At 42.6% G+C, this 20,273-nt stretch overlaps 1 protein-coding gene across 1 annotated transcript in view; it reads left to right on the top strand.

Annotated features, from left to right (window-relative positions):
- IRAK2 (interleukin 1 receptor associated kinase 2) overlaps window positions 1-12,686 on the top strand; it is an 81,742-nt gene extending 69,056 nt beyond the window's left edge. Inside the window, exons 11-13 of the mRNA XM_077116570.1 lie at window positions 2,839-3,039; window positions 7,702-7,975; window positions 10,894-12,686. Of these exons, the coding sequence (XP_076972685.1) occupies window positions 2,839-3,039; window positions 7,702-7,975; window positions 10,894-11,006 (588 nt within the window). The 3' untranslated portion in view covers window positions 11,007-12,686. The remainder of the gene's footprint in view (window positions 1-2,838; window positions 3,040-7,701; window positions 7,976-10,893) is intronic.
- The last annotated feature ends 7,587 nt before the right edge of the window (window positions 12,687-20,273 follow it).

Below are 20,273 nucleotides of genomic sequence, written 5' to 3'. Positions count from 1 at the left end.
AAGGAGGAGTTATAACAGAGAAGATAGGATTTAACAATGAGTATGACTGCTAACTCATTATATTATTTCTTTTAGTCTCTAGTTTTTGCAGCAGCTAGAAGGAAAAACCTAAAGCATACCAAACTCTGAAATCTGTTCTATAACTAATTTGTTGAGGTGTGTTTTGAGACTTATTGCTTTTTTGTATATATGTTATTTTTCACAATTTAAGAAATAATAAAAAAAGAAAAAGTTGTATGACGTGATGAAAATTAAATTAGCTTTACATTTAACAAGTCGCATCTTTTAAAACAATAAAATTGCACACAAAAAAAGATGAAACATAGCCAAAAAAATAAGTTAGTATGTACAATTTGTAAAAACATTTATGAGGCATTTACTATGTGCCAGGCACTGTCCTAGGTGATGGTAATACAGTGGTGAGTAGGATAAAGTTTCTGACTTCTGGAGCTTTCATTCTAGTGGAGGAGAATAAATGATATTCAAGGAAACAAAAATATACGTATGTCCAGGTACTGGTACTTGCTATGAAGGAAAGTGAAGTTAGGTTAGGGGTTAGAGTGAAGGAGAAGGGGAGGACTATTTTAGGTTGGGGACGGCCTCTTGGGGAAGGTGACACCTGTGCTGAGACCTGAAGTAAGCGAGGAATCAAAACACGGTAAAACCTGGGGGAGGTGTGTGCTAGGCCAGGGAACCAGCAAGTGCAAAGGCCCTGGGGCAGGACACACTTAGGGACTTCCAAGAATAGAAAAGCCAAAGTGGCTGAGTACAGTGAGTCCAGGAAGGTACAGGGAGGAGATGAGATGGGGAAGGTCTGCAGGGGCCAAATTGTCACAAGATTCTGAAGGCCATGATCAACTTCAGGGAAATATTGTAGAATATCAGGAACTTTTGTTTTTTAATTGAGAAATCTTCACACACACAAATTCCATACTTGGTGTATAATTAATGGCTCACAATATCATCACACAGTGTGTATTCATCACCATGATCATTTTTAGAACATTTGTATCACTCCAGAAGAAGAAATAAAAAGAGAAAAGGAAAAACTCATACATCTCATATTCCTTACCCCTCCCTCTCATTGACCTATAATTTTCAATCTACCCAATTTATTTTACCCTTTGTCCCCCCTATTATTTATTTATTTTTGTCCTTATTTTTTACTCACTGTCCATACCCTGGATAAAAGGAGCATCAGATACAAGGTTTCACAATCACACAGTCACTTTATAAAAGTCATATCTTTATACAATTGTCTTCAAGAATCAAGGCTACTGGAACACAACTCAACAGTTTCAGGTACTTCCCTCGAGCCACGCCAATACACCATAAACTAAAAAGGGATAACTATATAATGCATAAGAATAACCTCCAGGATAACCTCTTGACTCTGTTTGAAATCTCTCAGCCACTGAAACTGTCTCATTTCTCTTACCCCTTGAATATCAGGAACTCTTGATGTTAAAAAAAATCACATAAAAACAACTTTATTTTTCTACCAAAGACGACTTTATTTTTTTCTGCAGAATATATGGAAATATTTCTATATACATATTTTCATTATTTACATATAAAAATTATGTATTTTATACTATATAATTGCAAGAATGTACATATATAACATTTAAACATTTAAAGTATACAATATTTTATATGACAACTAAAATATGTATGAAAATTTGTTACATTATTTATACAAGTAAATATAAATATAAAAACAAATATAAATGTTCATCCTTTAGTAATATAACAGATTAATGCACTATAATTATATTAATCATTAATACACACAATTATTAAATATTAATTTCCTTACATACTTAATACATTGAATTTAAGCAATGTATATTATAGTATTAGGAATTTAATATACTTGTAGCATATTTTCATATTTGAATGTGCAAAAATGCAGCATACTAAGTATGAAATATATTATGTAATATGTTATAATTTATACTATATAATTATACTTACATATGTGTATATAAATATATTTATTAAAATATAAAATATCTTCTGTTATATGTATAGTTCAGATTCCTACTTTTCTCTAGCATAAAATATACAATACGTAAATACAAAATTTATTTATAAATTTATATTACATATAAATATTCATAATATTATTTAAGTAGTGGCCCTCCTGTTATCTATTATATATAAATGGCTCAGGACCTTACATTTAAAAATATTTTTTATTTTATTTTTATTTTTTTAAATTTATTCATTAATTAAAAAAATTTAACAAATAAAACACTAACATAGGTAATCAGTAATTCACAATATCATCACTTAGTTGCATATTCATCATTTCTTAGATCATTTTTAAAATATTTATTTTATATTGTAAGAGATTGTGTCATTGATAATAAGATTAAATTATTATTTAAGTAAAGGGCTCAGCATGTGGTAAGTGCTGTGTAAATGCCAGATATTATTATTAGTTTTATCCCTAATAGATTGTTGAATGTTTGTTCTGTATCATGTATCAGCTTTATGCTTTAGGTGCTTTATATCATTTAGTGTTTAGGCCAGTCCTCTGAAAGGTGTTTTTTTTATCCGTATTTTCCTGATAAGGTAACAGAGGCCAAGAAAGGTTAAGCCACTGCATTTGGGGCCAGGGGCCTCCGGTGGAATGTTCTGAGCCTGTACGAAATTTGACAGTTCTCCCCTCGTCAGATGCTTCTGGGATCCTTACATTTATTTTTAGAAGCCCCTCTTGGCTTTTTAAAAAGCTTTGAGTGTCTGGTGCGGTCATGGGGGCGGGCAGGCCCTATGGTTGAGCCTCACACGTCCTGTGGCTCACGTGGCTCTTTCGATTCTTCTCCTCCACAGAAGGAGCTGCTCCTCAGTGAGATTCCAAGCAGCACCACCTCGCTCTGCTCCCGGAAGACGGGCGTGGAGAAGGTGATGGCAAAGGAGATCTGCCAGAGATACCTGGAGAAGAGGGCAGGGAGGCTGCCGGAGGACTGTGCTGAGGCCCTGGCCTCGGCCGCCTGCCTCTGCCTGCGGAAGCGCAAGGCCAGCCTGGCCGAGGTGAGTCTGAGGCCCAGCCTTCTCAGGAACCCAGCCTGTCCCCTGTCCGCTGGGCCTCACCTCCTGGGGCGCCCACGGGTCTGCCTTGCTGGGGACTAACGTACATCTCAGGAGTCTATCCCTTCATTGAGACTATGAAATAAATAAATCAGGCCTGTGTTTGGTCACAAGTAACAGAATCTACTGGAGCTCACTTAAGCGCGAAAAGAAAGTCGATGAATAGTGGGGTGTCTCAGAACCTAAGGGCAGGTGTGTGGCTGGGCCTTAAGGGGTCCCGGGACAAGACCCTTGGGTGGCAATGGACTGTCTCACTTTCTCTGAATCTGCTTTATTTCTCCTCTTCTCTCTTTAAGTCTCTTTTGTTTTTCCTCCATCCTCTTGGTGAGGGAATATGGCCATCTCCATTCACAAGTTACAGTTTTACCCCCACCGAGAGACTAAGTGTCCCTGTCCCACTTCCAGTCTCCCAGAGAGAGAACTAGATGGGCCTTGCTGGGGTCAGGTGTCCCTCCCTCAGTCACTTAGATAAGGTGAAGGGGGTGATGCCAAGTTTATAGATCTGGCTGCCCGGGGCTTCACCCCTGCATGGTGGAAGGGCCAGGTTCCAGGATAAGGGAGCATCCTTAGTCAATGGTCTAGACAAACACTGCAGAAAGCAAACACCACAGGAAAGAAAACATTTTCCTGTAGATGTGATAAGTAGCATAGTTTCCATGGTGACACGTATAAATTTGGAGACCACTGCTAGGTCTTTCTAAGGACAAAGTTACTGCCTAACAGGGCCCTTCAAGATCACCCAGCCCAGTGGTTCCCAGGTCATGTCTGGCATAGAGGAGCTCTTTGGGAGTTGTTGTTGGTTCCAACAAGAGATCCCCCCACTTTCAATTCTCATAATTATATTAGGTTCTCAGTGAGGAAAGGGTCTGATAGCTGAGAAAACCTTCAGAAACCACTGTTCCAGCCCAAGTTTCCCATTTACAGATAGGAGAGTTTAAGCCTAGAGAGGGGTCAAGGCCTCACATGAATTTCTGTCAGAACTGGGACCACAGCCCCTTTGCCTGGACCCCTGGCTCACCCCTATGTCAGCTGTCTTCTGCTTTGATATGACAGTAGCTAGAGACCTGAGTCATCATTTCAAGTCTGGACTCGTCTCCAAGGGTCCCAATATTCATTGTTATCATTTAGTCCACAGTTCTGTGCTGGGCTCTGGGCAGATATTGGTGAACAAGGTAGAGTCAGTTCCATCTACTGGAGCCCACAGACATTGCCTAGTAGTTGTCTGTGTGGTGAGGGCTAGGAGGACGTATGATGGGGTCCTACCCAGGAGGACTTCCTACAGAAGTGAGGTTTAAGCAGACATAAGCAGAACAAACAGCTCATGCAAATGATCTGGGATGAGGGAGAGAGAGGTTGGTACATTCCAGGGCTGGAAGAAGGTCAGTGTGGCCAGGGCACAGAGTTCAGGGGGTAAAATGGCTTGGCTTATGATGAGGCTGAGGAGGAAGGACTCCTGAACAGGGGGGCTTTGTAGGCCCGTTAAGGATTTTTGGGAAGTTTACTAAAGGTTTTCAGTAGGGGCAGGATATAATCAGCCGTTTTTTTTTTTTTTGAAGGCAGCTATAATTTTACTGGATAATCAGCTGTTAGTTTTCATCCACATTGACTGTCTGTATGTTTCTGAAAGTGGTGACAGGTACATAGGTGACCAATGTGTAGAGCTTGTTTGGGGAATCGTCATCCTTATTGTGTTTCTGGACAACCGTACATGGATATGATAAGGAACATTCTTTATCCCCTTGGCCCAGATAGCCTTGTTGAGCCTCATGTCAGTGTGTACATCCAGCCTGCCCAACTCTTCCGTGGCAAATTTCCAATCTCTTTGAGCGCCCAAGGGGCACATTTTATGAAACCCACTCCATGATGTGCATGTGAGTATGGATGGTGTCCTCCCTGGTCACCACCTCGTTGGTGGCAGAATAGCCCCCTTCATTGTGGTAGTACACCATCCACAAAACCTGCCTAGACCAGGTCAGAAAGCCAGACTCATGTGTTAAAAAGATCTCTCTCCTGCAACCACTTATTCTTTCATCAGACTTTTATCCCTTTATTCACTCTATTCATTTGTTCAGTGTAGTAGTTCAGATACAAACTAAGCTGTTATAAAGAGTGAAATTCCAGAGTGGCTTTATCAGGTTAGAAATCTATTCCCCTTAGTTTAACAGTTTGAATGCAGGCGGTCCAGGGCTGATGTGGGAGCACCACAGTATTGGGAACCCAGGATGCTTCCATCATTGCTCTGATCTTACTTTGCGACTTCCATTTCTGGGTCCAGGATGGCTGTTCTAGCTCAAGCCATCACCTCCACATTGCAACCACTGGAGGTGGTGGGGGCAGGAAGAGGAGGATATACCGTCTTCCTTTTAAGGGTATGGCATGGAAATGCACATATCACATTTTCTTATACCATGTAGGCCAGAACCTGGTTTCATGGCCATACCTATCTACAAGGGAGGCTGGTCAACATAGTCTTTAGCTTGGTAAATATTTATTGAGCATCTACTGTGAAACCTTATCTCAGATGGTGACATTTGAACTGGACTTTGAAGGATGGAGAGTTTGCTATGTAGAAAAAGTGGATGGGGCACTTCAGGTATACAAAGAGGAATAAGAAATGGTCCCTGCACTCAGTATTTCACAACAAAGCTAAGAAAATGCGAGTTTAGCTTGCTCATGGACTTGAAGGCAGACAGGCCTGGGTACAGTGTTCAGGTTTGCCACTCACTGGCCAGGTGGCTTTAAACAGGGAATTTAATCTCTCTGATCTTATTTGTTTTACCTACAAAATATCATAATTCATTGTGCATTACATGTGAAATGTGCTTTGTAAATTGCAAGGCACTAAGCCAATGAGATTTGTTATTATTATTAAAGGTATATATATGCATGCCCTTTTTTTAAAAAAAATTTATTTATTAATTAAAAAAATTAAGAAACAAAATAAAACATCAACATACATAATCAGTAATTCACAACATCAGCACTTAGTTGCATATTCATCATTTCTTAGAACATTTGCATTAATTCAGAAAAAGATATAAAAAGACAATAGAAAAAGAAATAAAACGAACACAGGAAAGAAAAAAAAAAAACTTACCATACCCCTTACCCCTCGCTTTCATTGATCACTAGCATTTCAAACTAAATTTATTTTAGCATTTGTTCCCCCTATTATTTATTTTTATTCCATATGTTCTACTCCTTTGTTGACAAGGTAGATAAAAGGAGCATCAGACACAAGGTTTTCACAATCACACAGTCACATTGTGACAGCTGTATCATTATTCAATCATCCTCAAGAAACATGGCTACTGGAACACAGCTCTACATTTTCAGGCAGTTCCCTCCAGCCTCTCCATTACATCTTGAATAACAAGATGATATCTACTTGATGCATAAGAATAACCTCCAGGATAACCTCTCAACTCTGTTTGGAATCTCTCAGCCATTGACACTTTGTCTCATTTCCCTCTTCCCCCTTTTGGTGGAGGTTTTCTCAATCCCTTGATGCTGAGTCTCAGCTCATTCCAAGATCTCTGTCCCACGTTGCCAGGAAGGTCCACACCCCTTGGAGTCATGTCCCACATAGAGAGGGGTAGGGTGGTGAGACTGCTCGTTGTGTTGGCTGGAGAGAGGGGCCACATCTGAGCAACAAAAGAGGCTCTCTTGGGGGTGACTCTTAGGCCTAAATTTTAAGTAGACTTGACCTATCCTTTGCGGGGTTACGTTTCATATGAACAAACCCCAAGACTGGGGGCTCAGCTTATAGCTTTGGTTGTCCACACTGCTTGTGAGAATATCAAGAATTCAATTTGGGGAATTTGAATTTCTCCCCACTCTCACCATTCCCCGAAGGGGGCTTTGCAGATACTTTTCCACTCACTGATGGAATCACTCTGGGATTCATCGGGTATGCATGCCCTTTGTGTGTGTGTGTTTGTGTAAAGAAGGAACACTCCTTTCCTGTTTTCTTCTAATTTTCCTACCCCCCTAACCAGAAAACTCCCCAAAGTTAATATCTATGGTACTTAGAGCATTTCTGGTTTAAAGTGATAGAAACTCAACTCAAACCATAAAGAGAGAGAGAATGAGCATGAAAAAGAATAAGAAATAGGTGAGTGAGTGAATGAATGAATGAATGAATGCTTTAGCTCATTTAACCAAAGAGCTGAGGGAACAGAAATTACTCTGTGTGCCTTTGTGTCTGCATTTCTCTTTTACCTCTACTTGACTTGGTGTGGACTTGATTTTCTCCTACTGCAAATAGGTTTTGTGTGTGTGACAGGGTGTCTGACTCTGCTACCAGAAAGGAAAGGGGAGTCTCGTCTCAGTGAGCTCTAGGGGAAAACCGTAGGAGACATTCTGACTGGCCTACTTGGGGCAGGTGCCCACATCTGGGCCAGTCATTCTGGTCAGAGGAATGGGGTGCGTGACCGGCCCGTCGTGGGTCCTGTGCTCTCATCGCTGCGGGCCGGGCTCAGTCCCTGACAGAGAGGGTGCTGTTCCTCTAGACAGAGCCGCACGTGCTCTTCAGCGTCTCTCTGTCCCGAGGACTGGGAGCCCAGGCCTTATAGTTCTGATTTCTTTGTCTCTCTCCTCCCCAAGGTGTGCGCCTCTGTGGCCGCGGTGGAAGAGCGGCTCAGGGGCGGGGAGGCGATGCTGCCTTGGAGCGGGCTCTCAGAGGGCTCGGGCGCTTCCTCCAACACTCCGGAGGAAACGGATGACGTCGACACTTCCAGCCTCGGGAGGGAGGCCCCCTGGGCGGGGAATGCCGCCTCGCCTGCCCTCACTGCGGGCGGAGGGGGAGCGCCGGGCGCCGGCGGGGAGCTGGGGGCTGACTCCTCTGCGGCCGGTGCCTGCGCGGCGCCTCCCCAGGATGGTAAGCGTGGGCAGGTCTGAGTGCTTAGACACGGTCGTTTATGTGCCCCTAATGCGCCCCCATCATTTACTCCTTCCCTCTCCTTCATTCAGTTGTTCCTTTGGCTCTTCAGCCTTTCACCGACCAGCCGCTTGTACAAAGAGAAACCTGGGAGTTATTCTTGACACCTCCTGCTCCTCCTTGCTCACCCACAGCCCCGCATCCAGGCCATCACCCAGTCCTGTGCATTACTTTTTTTTTTTTTAAACTTTTTTTTATTAATTAAAAAAATTAACAAAAAAGCATTAAGATATCATTCCATTCTACATATACAATCAGTAATTCTTAATATCATCACATAGTTGCATATTCATCATTTCTTAGTACATTTGCATTGATTTAGAAAAAGAAATAAAAAGACAACAGAAAAAGAAATAAAATGATAATAGAGAAAAAAAAGACTATACATACCATACCCCTTACCCCTAACTTTCATTTACCACTAGCATTTCAAACTGAATTTATTTTAACATTTGTTTCCCCTATTATTTATTTTTATTCCATATGTTCTACTCTTCTGTTGATATAGTAGCTAAAAGGAGCATCAGACATAAGGTTTTCACATTCACAGAGTCTCATTGTGAAAGCTATATCATTGTTCAATCATCATCAAGAAACATGGCTACTGGAACACAGCTCTACATTTTCAGGCAATTTCCTCCAGCCTCTCCACTACATCTTGAACAACAAGGTGATATCTACTTAATGCATACGAATAACCTCCAGGATAACCTCTCAACTCTGCTTGGAATCTCTCAGCCATTGACACTTAGTCTCATTTCAGTCTTCCCCCTTTGGTCGAGAAGGTTCTCTCAATCCCTTGATGTTAATTCTCAGCTCATTCTAGGTTTTTTCTCAATCCTTTGATGCTGAGTCTCAGCTCATTCCAGGATCTTTGTCCCACGTTGCCAGGAAGGTCCACACCCCTGGGAGTCACGTCCCACGCAGTGAGGGGGTCTGTGCATTACTTTTTAAACATCTCTCCACCGGGTCTTCTCTCCATCGCCACCCGTGGACTAACCTACAGTCCTCCCTTGATGGAACGACTGCAGAAGCCTTCCTTGTGTCCTCTCTGACCCACTCCCACCCCTCCCCAGTTCTTTCTCCATGTAGCAGCCAGAGTGGATTTTTTTTTCATATTTAAAATTTTTTATTGAAACATCTTCATGTTCCATATAGTACATCCAAAGTATACAATCAGTGGCTCACAGTATCATGTAGTTGTATATTCATCACCAGGAAAATTTTTAGAACATTTGCAACACTCCAGAAAAGAAAGAGAAAAAGGAAAATACCTATACGTGCCATAACCCTTACCCGTCCTTGTCATTGACCACCTGTATTGCAATCCACTCAATTTTTTTACCCCTTATCCCTCCCCATTATTTATTTATTTATTTAAAAGCATTTTTATTGACAAATCTTCACACACATACAGTCCATACATGGTGTACAATCAGTGGCTCACAATGCCATCACATAGTTGTGTATTCATCACCATGATCATTTTTTAGAACATTTGCATCAATCCAGAAAAAGAAATAAAAGAAAAACTCATACATACCATGCCACTTACCCCTCCCTCTCATTGACCACTAATATTTCCATCTACCCAATTTGTTTTAACCCTTAGCCTCCCTATTATTCATTTATTTTTTATCCATATATTTAATTAATTTATTTTTAACATGGGCAGGCACCAGGAATCGAACCCAGGTCCTCTGGCATTGCAGGCAAGCATTCCTGCCTGCTGAGTCACCGTGGCCCTATCCATAGTTTTAACTCATCAGTCCATACCCTGGAGAAAAGAAACATCAGACACAAGGTTTACACAATCACACAGTCACATTGTAAAAGTGTATATCATTATACAATCATCTTCAAGAATCAAGGCAATGGGAACAGAGCTCAACAGTTTCAGATACTTCCTTCCAGCCACTCCAAATACACCATAAACTAAAAAGGAATATCTATATAATGATAAGAATAACTTCCAGGATAACCTCTTGACTCTGAACTCTCTCAACCACTGACACTTTATTTTTTTATTTCTTTCTTTCCCTTTTGGTCAAGAAGGCTTTCTCAATCCCTTGAGTCTGGGTCCTGTCTCATCCCAGAATTTCTGTCCCACATTGCCAGGGAGGTTTACATTCCTGGGAGTCATGTCCCATGCAGGGGGGAGGGCAGTGAGTTCACCTGCAGAGTTGGCTTAGAGAGACATCTGAGCAGCAAAAGAGGATCTATCCAGGGTGGTTTTGAAAAACAGATCATGCCATTCCTTATTTAAAACCCTTGAGTGTCTCCCTCTTGCAGTTCGAATAAAGTCGGAAGTCTTCTCTGGGAATAGCAAGGCCCGGTGTGGTCTGTCCTTGCCACGCTTTGCATCCCCATATCCCGACACAAACCCCATCTTTGCCATCCACTTTTAAACATCCATTCCCTCTCAGACACTTGGGTCCAAATGTACCAGACTTCCTTCTAAAATAAAAATTAGGAAGGCCTTTTTAATTCTGTGTCCCCACTCCTTAGTAAATAGTCCCAGGCTCTGACCACTCCTATTGATCCTCCTCCTGTGGGGAGGAGAAAAGAAAGAGTAAAAAGGCAGGCTGTAAGCATTCACTCCCAAACACCCCCCCTTTAGGAGCAGAAGCATAGACTCCCCTCCCCTGGAAAGGTGGGCGGTGGGCATGGGGTGGCGATGCCGGACTTACATGTGAAAGCAGAAGCAATGGAAATGTTCAGTACATTCAGGGTCTGATTTTGAAACCTGATTTGAGAGACTCTGACCAAGTCTGGTTTTCTAAGAATTGTAATAATAGTAACTGTTTCCAAATACATTTTGTTCAAGTTACTCTTTTTTACTTTCCATTTAATGTCAGCTACAGACACTTCCTGGAAAATTGAGATCAATGAGGCCAAAAGGAAACTGATGGAGAATATCCTGCTCTACAAGGAAGAGAAACTGGACAGCATTGAGCTTTTTGGTCCTTGATGCCCAGGGCCGAGATGAAGACCCTTGTTCTTAATTGGAAAGACAGAGACAAATCAAGAAAAAGGTGTGAAGCAGAATCCAAGATTTCCCAGGAATCACATTGTTTTAGTTTGCTAAGCTGCTGGAACGCAATATACCAGAAATGAAACAGCTTTTAAAAAGGAAATTTGTTAAGTTTCAAGTTTACAGTTCGAAGACTGTGAAAATGTCCAAATTAAGGCACCAACAAGAGGTTACCTTCACTCAAGAAAGGCTCATGCCATCCAGAACACTTCTGTCAGCTGAGAAGTCCCGTGGCTGGCATCTGCTAGGGTCTTTGAGTTCTGGACACCTCTCTCAGCTGGACGGCACAGGGCGACGTCTGCTAGCTTTCTAGCCTCATTTCATAAGGCTTCCTCTGGGGTGCCTTCCTTCCGCATCTCCAAAGGGCTCTGGCTGTGTGGGCTCTGTTGGTTCTGGTGGCTCTTTCCGAAATGGTTCCCTCTTAAAGGGCTCCAGTAAGTAAACCCACCTTGAATGGGTAGAGTCACATCTCCATGGAAACCACCTAAGCAGAAGTTACCACCCACAAATTGGGTGGGTCACATCTCCATGGAAACAATAAAAATATCCCACCCAGCATTATTGAATGAGGATTAAAGAACATGGCTTTTCTGGGGTATACAGCAGCTTCAAACTGGCACACATACAGACCAAACACCTCCAGGTTTCCTGGGAGAGAGAAACTTCCATTTCGCCAAAGTGAGAGAAGGGAGAAGAGACTGGCTTTTAGAGGCAAATAAGTCTGTTGGTCCACTTCCTTTCTGGGATTTGTTGTTGAGACCTGGGAACTAGAGGAAACAGACTGAAGGAGAAACCTGGGTACGTGGGCCCAGAATGTGGGCAGTTCTGTGGTTCTGGGGAGTCTTTAACCATGACCACCCCAGCAGATGTCCTGCTACTCAGCTCTCACACCTTGACAACTGACGGCATTCTGGAACACTAATGGCATTTTCCAAAGTTAAGATCTCCAGGTCATATTTGCTGCAAACCCCTGGCAAATTTATGCCCTGAGAGATTTGCAGTTTGTGTCAGAATGCAGTTCTTGACTCGCCTCTCAAGGTCTCAGGTTTTACAATTGCCAGACTCCTGGCAAAGTGCTTTGTAGGGTTTCACCTTCCTCTGTTGGAAATCAAGCAACCCACAGATATTTATTGAGTGGTTAGTGAGTCCCTTTATCCTCCGATCCCACTAATTCTAATATTTTTAATGGAGCTTTTATTTTAAGAATATATGTTATTTATGGCGGATGAGGAATCAGGAGAACTAGAATTTCATATCAGATCCTGCTGCTAATTAAATCAGTTGTTTAGCTTGGGGAATCTCTGTTTGTATGTCAGCTGACACTAGATCAGTTTCTTTCCCTGTGCTGTTGGGAGGAACAAGTGAGACAGTGGCTACAGAGGGAATTTGAAAATGTACTTGTCCTGTCTTATAGAGTAAAAAATCATTAGACATATATGTACCTAACATTTATATTGTGAATATAGTTTTGAAAAGTCATGCTGTAAATCTTTCTGTGAAACAAATGCTATTTAAACTCATTGAGAAAAGCATCTTATTTAAAATAATTCTACTATAGTGAAATTTTCCTTTTTTTTTTTTTTTGTAAAATATAAAAGTACCTTTGTAAAGTCAGTAGATATCTTGTAATTTATTTTGTGTCCAGGCGAATTTGTTTGCAGGGAGTGAATCTGTTTCCTCATCTATACAAGGCGGTTGTCTTCAGGGCAAGGGACAGGGCCTGCCTGATGTAAAAGCCCCCGAGCGAGTACAATTTTGTATTGATATGCAACATAGGCAGGCTGGGCCCCAGCCCAGGTGGACAGTGGTCTGCACGGACACTCATTGTCTTAAGCTCTGGTCTGTGAGGATTCGATAAGCATGTGTGCCAAGTGCCCAGAATGGGGCCTAGCGTGTGATAAGTACCCAGAATCATAACGATATCTTCCTGGCTTTTTGAGCAGTGGAGAGCTGATGCGTAATAGGGGCCTGGTTATCTAGACATATTTACACTTCCTGTCTAGGGCTTCATATATTTTTCTGGAGGTGTCAATGAACCCCTGTGAGAATTTGAAGAAAGCTTCTCCCCTCAGCAAGTTGTAAATACATATACAAACAATCCTGAATATGAACTGCAGTTCATGGGCACCAGGATGTCTTTCCAAGGTTCCCAGGAGGGAAGTCCTGACTTCTTTCATTTTTTTAAAGTTAACAGATGTACACGATGAATAACCTAAACAATACAAATGACCATGTGATGAAAGGAAGGCTTCTTACTGCAGTCTAAGTCTCATTTCTTCTTCCTGCAGACAGCCACTGTTGTTTGTTTGGGGTGGCAGCCATGGATGAGTCATACCTAAAAAAAAAAAATGTATCTTGGTGATCAATGTCTTAAGTCATCAGGGAAATGCAGGTCAAAACCACCAGATAGCATTTCACCCTCACTAGGATGGGTGTAATAAAAAAGACAGTAACAAGTGTTGGTGAAGATAAGGAGAAATTTGAAATCTTCATACATTGCTGGTGGGATTGTAAAATGGTGCAGGCCACTTTGGAAAGCGGTTTAGTGGTTCCTCAATTTGTTAAACATAGAGTTACTATATGACCCAGCAATTTCTCCTAGGTATATATCCAAGAGAAAGGAAAACATATGTCCATGAAAAACTCCTCCAAGAACATTCATGGAGGTGTTATTCATAGCACCTAAAGACTGGAAACAACCCAAATGCCCATCAACTGATGAATGGATGAACAATATATGGTATATCCACACAATGGAATATTATTTAGCCATAAAAAAGGAATGAAGAGGCACCAGCTGGGAGGTAGGGGTGGGGTGTGTGCATTAGCTGCAGGTGGCAGTATCTACCTGATCCTACTGCCCCACCTGAGGGGTGCACGGGACCTGAGGGATCCAGGGGGGACTCTGGGAAAGCACACTCCCACCTGCCCACCAGCAGCGCAGGCCAGGAGCATTTGGAGGTGCCTCTCTCCAGGTCCCACAGAGCCAGAGGTGCCAAGTGAGGGGAGTGGGCAGGGTCTGGCAGGGCAGGGTGGCCACCCCCACAAGAAAGCCTCTGTTCACGGGGCCTCTCCATCTCAGCTGGGGCCAGGGACACCACGTCATCTCATGCATTCTTTGGACCCCAGGCATTGAATGCTGGGGCAGGAAGGAAGCTCCTCACGCTCACCATTCAGTGGCACCCCAACTCCCGGGACCTGTTGGGTCTTTCTACTCCGGGACTGCTGTGGGGGGGTGGGAGTGGGTTCTCTTCACCCAGGAGCTCTGTGGTGGCCCCGAGCCAGCACGAAGCCCACTAGGGCTGAAGGGCACTCTTGCCAAGCCGTGGCCTCTACCCTGAGTCTCTGGAGTGGCTCTCTCTAGGGTCTGAACATCGATGCCCATGACTGTGCATGTGATCAGTCTCCCAATGCCATGCCAGCACCAAGTCCTTGTTGGGTGGTTGTACCATGAACACAATGAAGGATCGGCTCCCACTGGAACCTCAGCTTTCCCTCCGTGCAGAAGGGTAGGACCTGGACTACGTCTTCATCCCCACAGACATCCACGATTTCAGGATGCTGAGAGCTGCCATACTGGGTGAGCCTGTCCTCAAGTTTCCTGGGAAAGGGGATAGACCTCAGACCTAATTTGGACCAGAAGCCTTTGCCAGTCAATTCAAGAGACTACATCTAGACCTCATCTGTTACCTGATGGAGGTTTTTTTTTAGAAATCTTCACACACATACAGTCCATACATGATACACAATCAGTGGCTCATAATATCATTACATGGTTGTGTCATCACCATGATAATTTTTTAGAACATTTGCATCACTTCAGAAAAAGAAATAAAAAGAAAAAAGAAAAATCTCATACATACTATACACCTTACCCTTCTCTCTCATTGACCACTAGTGTTTCCATCTACCCAATTAATTTTATCTTTTGTTCCCCCTGTGATTTATTTATTTACTTAATCCACACTTTTTACTCCTCTGTCCATACCCTGGATATAAGGAGTATCAGACACAAAGTTTTCACAATCACACAGTCACATTGTAAAAGTTGTATCTTTACAAAACCATCTTCAAGAATCTAGGCTACTGGAACACAGCTCAACAGTTTCAGGTATTTCTCTCTAGCCACTCCAGTACACCATAAACTAAAAAGGTGATGTCTATATAATGCATAAGAATGACCTCCAGGATAACCTCTCAACTCTGTTTGAAATTTCTCAGCCACTGAAATTTTATTTCGTCTCCTTTCTCTCTTCCCCCTTTTGGTTAAGAAAGCTTTCTCAATCTCCTGATGGCAAGGTCCTGGTGAATCCTAGGAGTTCTACCCCATGTTGCTAGGGAGATTTACATCCCTGGGAGTCATGCTCCACATGCAGGGGGAGTGCAGTGAGTGCACCTGCCAAATTGGCTTAGAGAGGCCACATCTGAGCAACAATAGAGGTTTTCTGGGGAGGGGGGGAAACCCCCAGGAATGAGTTTCATATGGGCAAATCCCAAGATTGAGGGCTCGGCCTATTGATTTTGTTATTCCCACTGCTTACAAGAATATCAGAAATTCTCCAAATGAAAAAGTAGACTATTTCCTGTTTTCGCCCCATTCTCCCAAGGGGACTTTGCAAATACTTCTTTATTCATGGCCCAAATCACTCTGGGATTTATTGGGACATCACACTAATCTGGACAAACCAACAAAATCTCAAACTCTATTCAAGATTCCATGTACTTATGGTGTTCGATTAAACTGACCATACCAGTTAAATTAGGAAATGCACTACCCAAAATATAAATTTTGCACCAAATGAACATCTCTCTCTTTATTCTCACATACAAGTTGAAGTTTTAAAATATGGACATATCATCCTTTACCCAGTTTTCTGATATAGGTTAGTCTTATCCAGTTCAGCTTTATTCATATCTCTAGTTGAATATTCCTTTTTTAACTTTTTAAATAGTTCCTGGATGGGGTACTGCCCACTTTCATAGCTTCAGAGCTCTAACTCTGAGTCTCAGGTGTCACATAAGTACCCGAAGTTTCTGGGAAAGACCATGTTATATACAAACAGCTCAGTATCTCAGAATGTAGAATTAACGGTTATACCTCCTGAATATATGTGACAGTTGTAAGAGCTTACAATCTAGGACCCTTTACAATAAGCTGAGAAGTGTCTTTTCATGTCTTTTGCCCATTTTTAAAATTGGGTTGTTTGTCTATTTGTGGTGGGGTTGAAGAGTCTCTCTATATACTCTGGATACTAAATCCTTATCTGATAAGCGGTTTCCAAATATTGCCCGATGGAGGGGTTTTTAAAATCAAAGTTGATGAACACACATTTTGGAGACCTATATATGCCTAGACTTCTGACAGCTTTGCCTACCAGGTTAGTGCCTAAGGACTCATCACAAGTAACGATTGGACAATTTCTGACCACTATTTCCATGGGAAAAAAAAACACATCAAGAAACCCTGATATTCTATGCCAACTGTGACTTGCTTCTGGGAGCTTCCCTGTGGAGGCACCTGCCCATGGCGGTATAGTCAGCTGTGCCAGTGATGACCCAGAAGCCCCTTACTTCTTGCCCCTTACTTCTTGCACATCTGTGGCTCGTGTCTCCTCAATTGGCCAAAGCCTTTTTCATCTTTTCAACTTGTGGCAGGGGCTCCCCACTACCTCCCTCCCTTCCTCCCAACAGGGGACATAAAAAAGGTGGCTACATGAGTGTCATCAAAACCTGTTCAATGTGGGACACCCCATGTTATCTTGGGCTCATTCAAGAAGATTTCCCAAGGGGTCTGGGATAGGCATTCCAACCTTAGCCAAGGAAAAACAGACTGCTTTGCTGGATTCATTTTAAAACTGCAGATAACATTTCTAAGATAAAAAGACAGGAAGCTCACCAGCAAGGGACAGGCACACCTCTGAGGTGTGAGCACCCTGAAGTCAGAGGCTGGTTGCGGTGGTTTGATACTGTTGTGTTCCCCAGAAAAGCCATGTTCTTTAATCCTGATTTCATATTGTAGGGTGGGATCTTTTTGATTGGATTGTTTCCATGGAGATGTGCACACCCAATTGTGGGTGTGACCTTTTGATAAGATGGAGATGTGACCCCGCCCACTTAAGGTGTGTCTTGATTAGTTTACTGGAGTCCTTTCAAAGGGGAAACATTTGCAGAGAGCACAGAGCTGACAGAGATGCTTAGAGAACAGTTGCATCAGAGCCAACACAGACACAGACACTTAGAGATGCAGAAAGAAAACTCTCCCAGGGAAGCTGCTTGAAACCAAAAGCTAAAGAATCAGCAGATGCCAGTCACATGCCTTCCCAGCTAACAGAGGTGTTCAGACACCATCAGCCTTTCTTCCCCGGGTGCCTTAGTTTGGACATTTTTATGGCCTTTGAACTGTACACCTGTAACTTAATAAATTCCCTCTATAAAAGCCAACCCATTTCTGGTATATTACATTCCAGCAGCATTAACAAACCAGTACACTGTGTTGAGCTACTTCAAGAATATCAGTGGTGCCATTCAGGGCCTGTCCAGTTAATTGTGACCCAGCAACAGTACAGACAGAGGCACGCTGCTCGGCTGAGGTCCTGTCACTAGCTACATCCACACCTCATGTCTTACATAGAAAACTCCAGAGCAGTTCTTCAACAACTCAAGGATAAGTCTTAAGACCATGATCAATTTCCTTCTACCCCATCTGGCAGGAGGCACTCCCCATCCTCACTCCCCACCCTATGATAAGGTGGGGGCACAAGACAGAATGTAATTTGAGATTAGATAACTGCATAAATAATGAATAATCGTTTTGTACGATTATTGCATTTGTACGAATGCTGTGTATCCACACACAGGATACAGCATAGGACTATCCCTGCAGCCGTGGCTGCCAAGACCGGGCCTTGGTCGATTCACCAAGGCCTTTGGTGCTGTGGTTTGGGAAGGCTGATTTTATCAGCACATTTAATATGAAGTTCATTTAATATGAACTCAGTCACCGGTATCACAAGACTGCTACTTTAGAAATCCAGATAAATCTAATTAAAACCTAGGTTTTAATTACCTAAAGCCAACCTATTTGGGAAACCACAGTATTGTGCTGCCTGGAGGGCAGGAATCAGCTTCAAAGGAACTAGTGATGAGTTTAGCATTGCTGGCGTCAGGCCAAGGCCTTTCTGATCTACTTTACCTTGGCAGCACCAACCTGTCTCCCAGTCTCAAGGCTAACAGGGTCCCAAGGATGTTTCTCTGTATAAAACACTTGGTTTAGAAAGAATGTCAGTGGTCCAGTGATAACAGTTGCCATGATAGTCTGATATTTTATATAATAATCTTTTAGAAAAGAAACTGGTATGCCTTGGTAGCCAAACATTACCCAAATTTAGGACCCCGACCTCTCTTTTCTCCTTGTAATACTTTGGCTTTCCCCTCTCAGGTCTTTTTGTGGATTGTAACCCATTAGTGGGGCATAAAATTAATTTACTGGATAACTAAATAGGAAAAATCAGGTTGCATTCCATGTACTTATTGGGGTTAAGTGTAGTTTTGTGAAACTTTTCAGTTGCACAAGAATATGCGTACTGAGTCACAAATAAAATGTTCTTACTTGTGGGTCTAAAAAAAAAAGGAATGAAGTACTGATGCATGTACAACATAGATGCACCTTGAAAACATGCTAAGTAAAAGAAGCCAGTCACATATTATTTGATTCCATTTTCATGAAATGTCCCAAATATGCAAATTTGTGGGGACAGAAACTAGGTTAGTTGTTGCCTAGGAGGGAGGTGGGAGTGAAGGGGGGTATTGACTGCTAACGGGTTCAGGGTTTCTTTATGGGGTGATGAAAATACTCTAAAATTAGATTATGGTGATGGTTGCACAATTCTAAACATACTCAAAACCACTGAATTGTATATTTTAAATGGGTGAAGTTTATGATATGTAAATTATACCTCAATAAAGCTTTTTAAAAACATACACACAGTGGTTATTCTCAGAAATTAAAAAACCACACATTTATCTTGGGGCTCCATTCCTATCTCTCTTTTTTAAAAACTTATTTATTTTTAATTGAAATATATAATCATATACCATGTAATCTTACAAAGCCTAACTCCTTTTTTTTTATGTTAAACACAGGGTATTTCATTCAGGCTGCTCTGGATCCTGTTGTTTTGTTTTTAAAACATGTTTCTTGGCCATCATTTTCAAAAATACTTTCAGATCCTTCTTTTTGCCTAGTATTCCATTGTTTGGCTATTCCTCAATTTATATAATCAGCCTGGTACAAACAGGCTGTATCAGTTTAAGCGTCCATCAGTGACATTTGGGAGTGTATTTCCTCTCATCTTCAGCCACACAATACACTATCATGCTTTTCGATCATTGCCAATCTAATAGGTGAAAAAATACAATTTTTTTTTGTACTTCTTAAATGACTGAGGTGGAGCCATCTTTTCACATGTTTAAGAGCCTTTGGTAATTTGTTTCTGCACACTATTGGTTCATTTCCTTCATCCATTTTCATACCAATTATTTTACTAACTTCCAAGTTTTTACAGCGTGAGGACATCACACTTTGCTATGTAGTGCAAAATTCTTCCAAGTTTGTACCGTGTCTTTCGACTTTGAAAGTTTTTGGCGGGCGCATATTTTACGTTTTTGCGTAGTCTCTTTTTCCCCGTGGTCTCAAATTTCTAAATCCAATAATGTCACTTCCTTGGGTGTGTCACTTCGGCCTCTCTAAGCCACAGTTTCCTGCTCTGTGAAACGGGGTGCTGCCACTGCTTAGCACTGGGTTTGCTGTTGGGTTCGACACTGAATCCGGCTCCGAAGGCGCCTGGGGGAAAGGCTAAGCAGAGGCAGCAGCCTTCGGGGATGCGGAGGATGCCGGGGAGGCGGAGGACGCCCGGGAGGCGGAGGACGCAGGACCCGCACCCTCAGCTAGAGCCCGCCGCAGCCTGGATTTAGCTTCGCGCTCTTCGGGCCCACGTGAGTAGCCCCGCCCCGCCGGGCTTCCAACCAATGGACGAGCTCGCGAGGCATAGGGTCCCGCCTCCAAACCTCCTGACCGAGAGGCGGGGATCATCTTGCTCGGAGTCCCGCCCCCTGCCGTTTCGAGCAATGGGCGCCCTCCGTTTGGCGCAGGCCCCGCCCCGCCGCTCGCCCGGCTGCGGGCCGCAGGGCTCGTTCCGGGGGCCC

Source organism: Tamandua tetradactyla, chromosome 9, assembly GCF_023851605.1.
Source record: "Tamandua tetradactyla isolate mTamTet1 chromosome 9, mTamTet1.pri, whole genome shotgun sequence".
NCBI lineage: Eukaryota > Metazoa > Chordata > Mammalia > Pilosa > Myrmecophagidae > Tamandua > Tamandua tetradactyla.
This window is presented reverse-complemented; position numbering and strand designations above follow the sequence as displayed.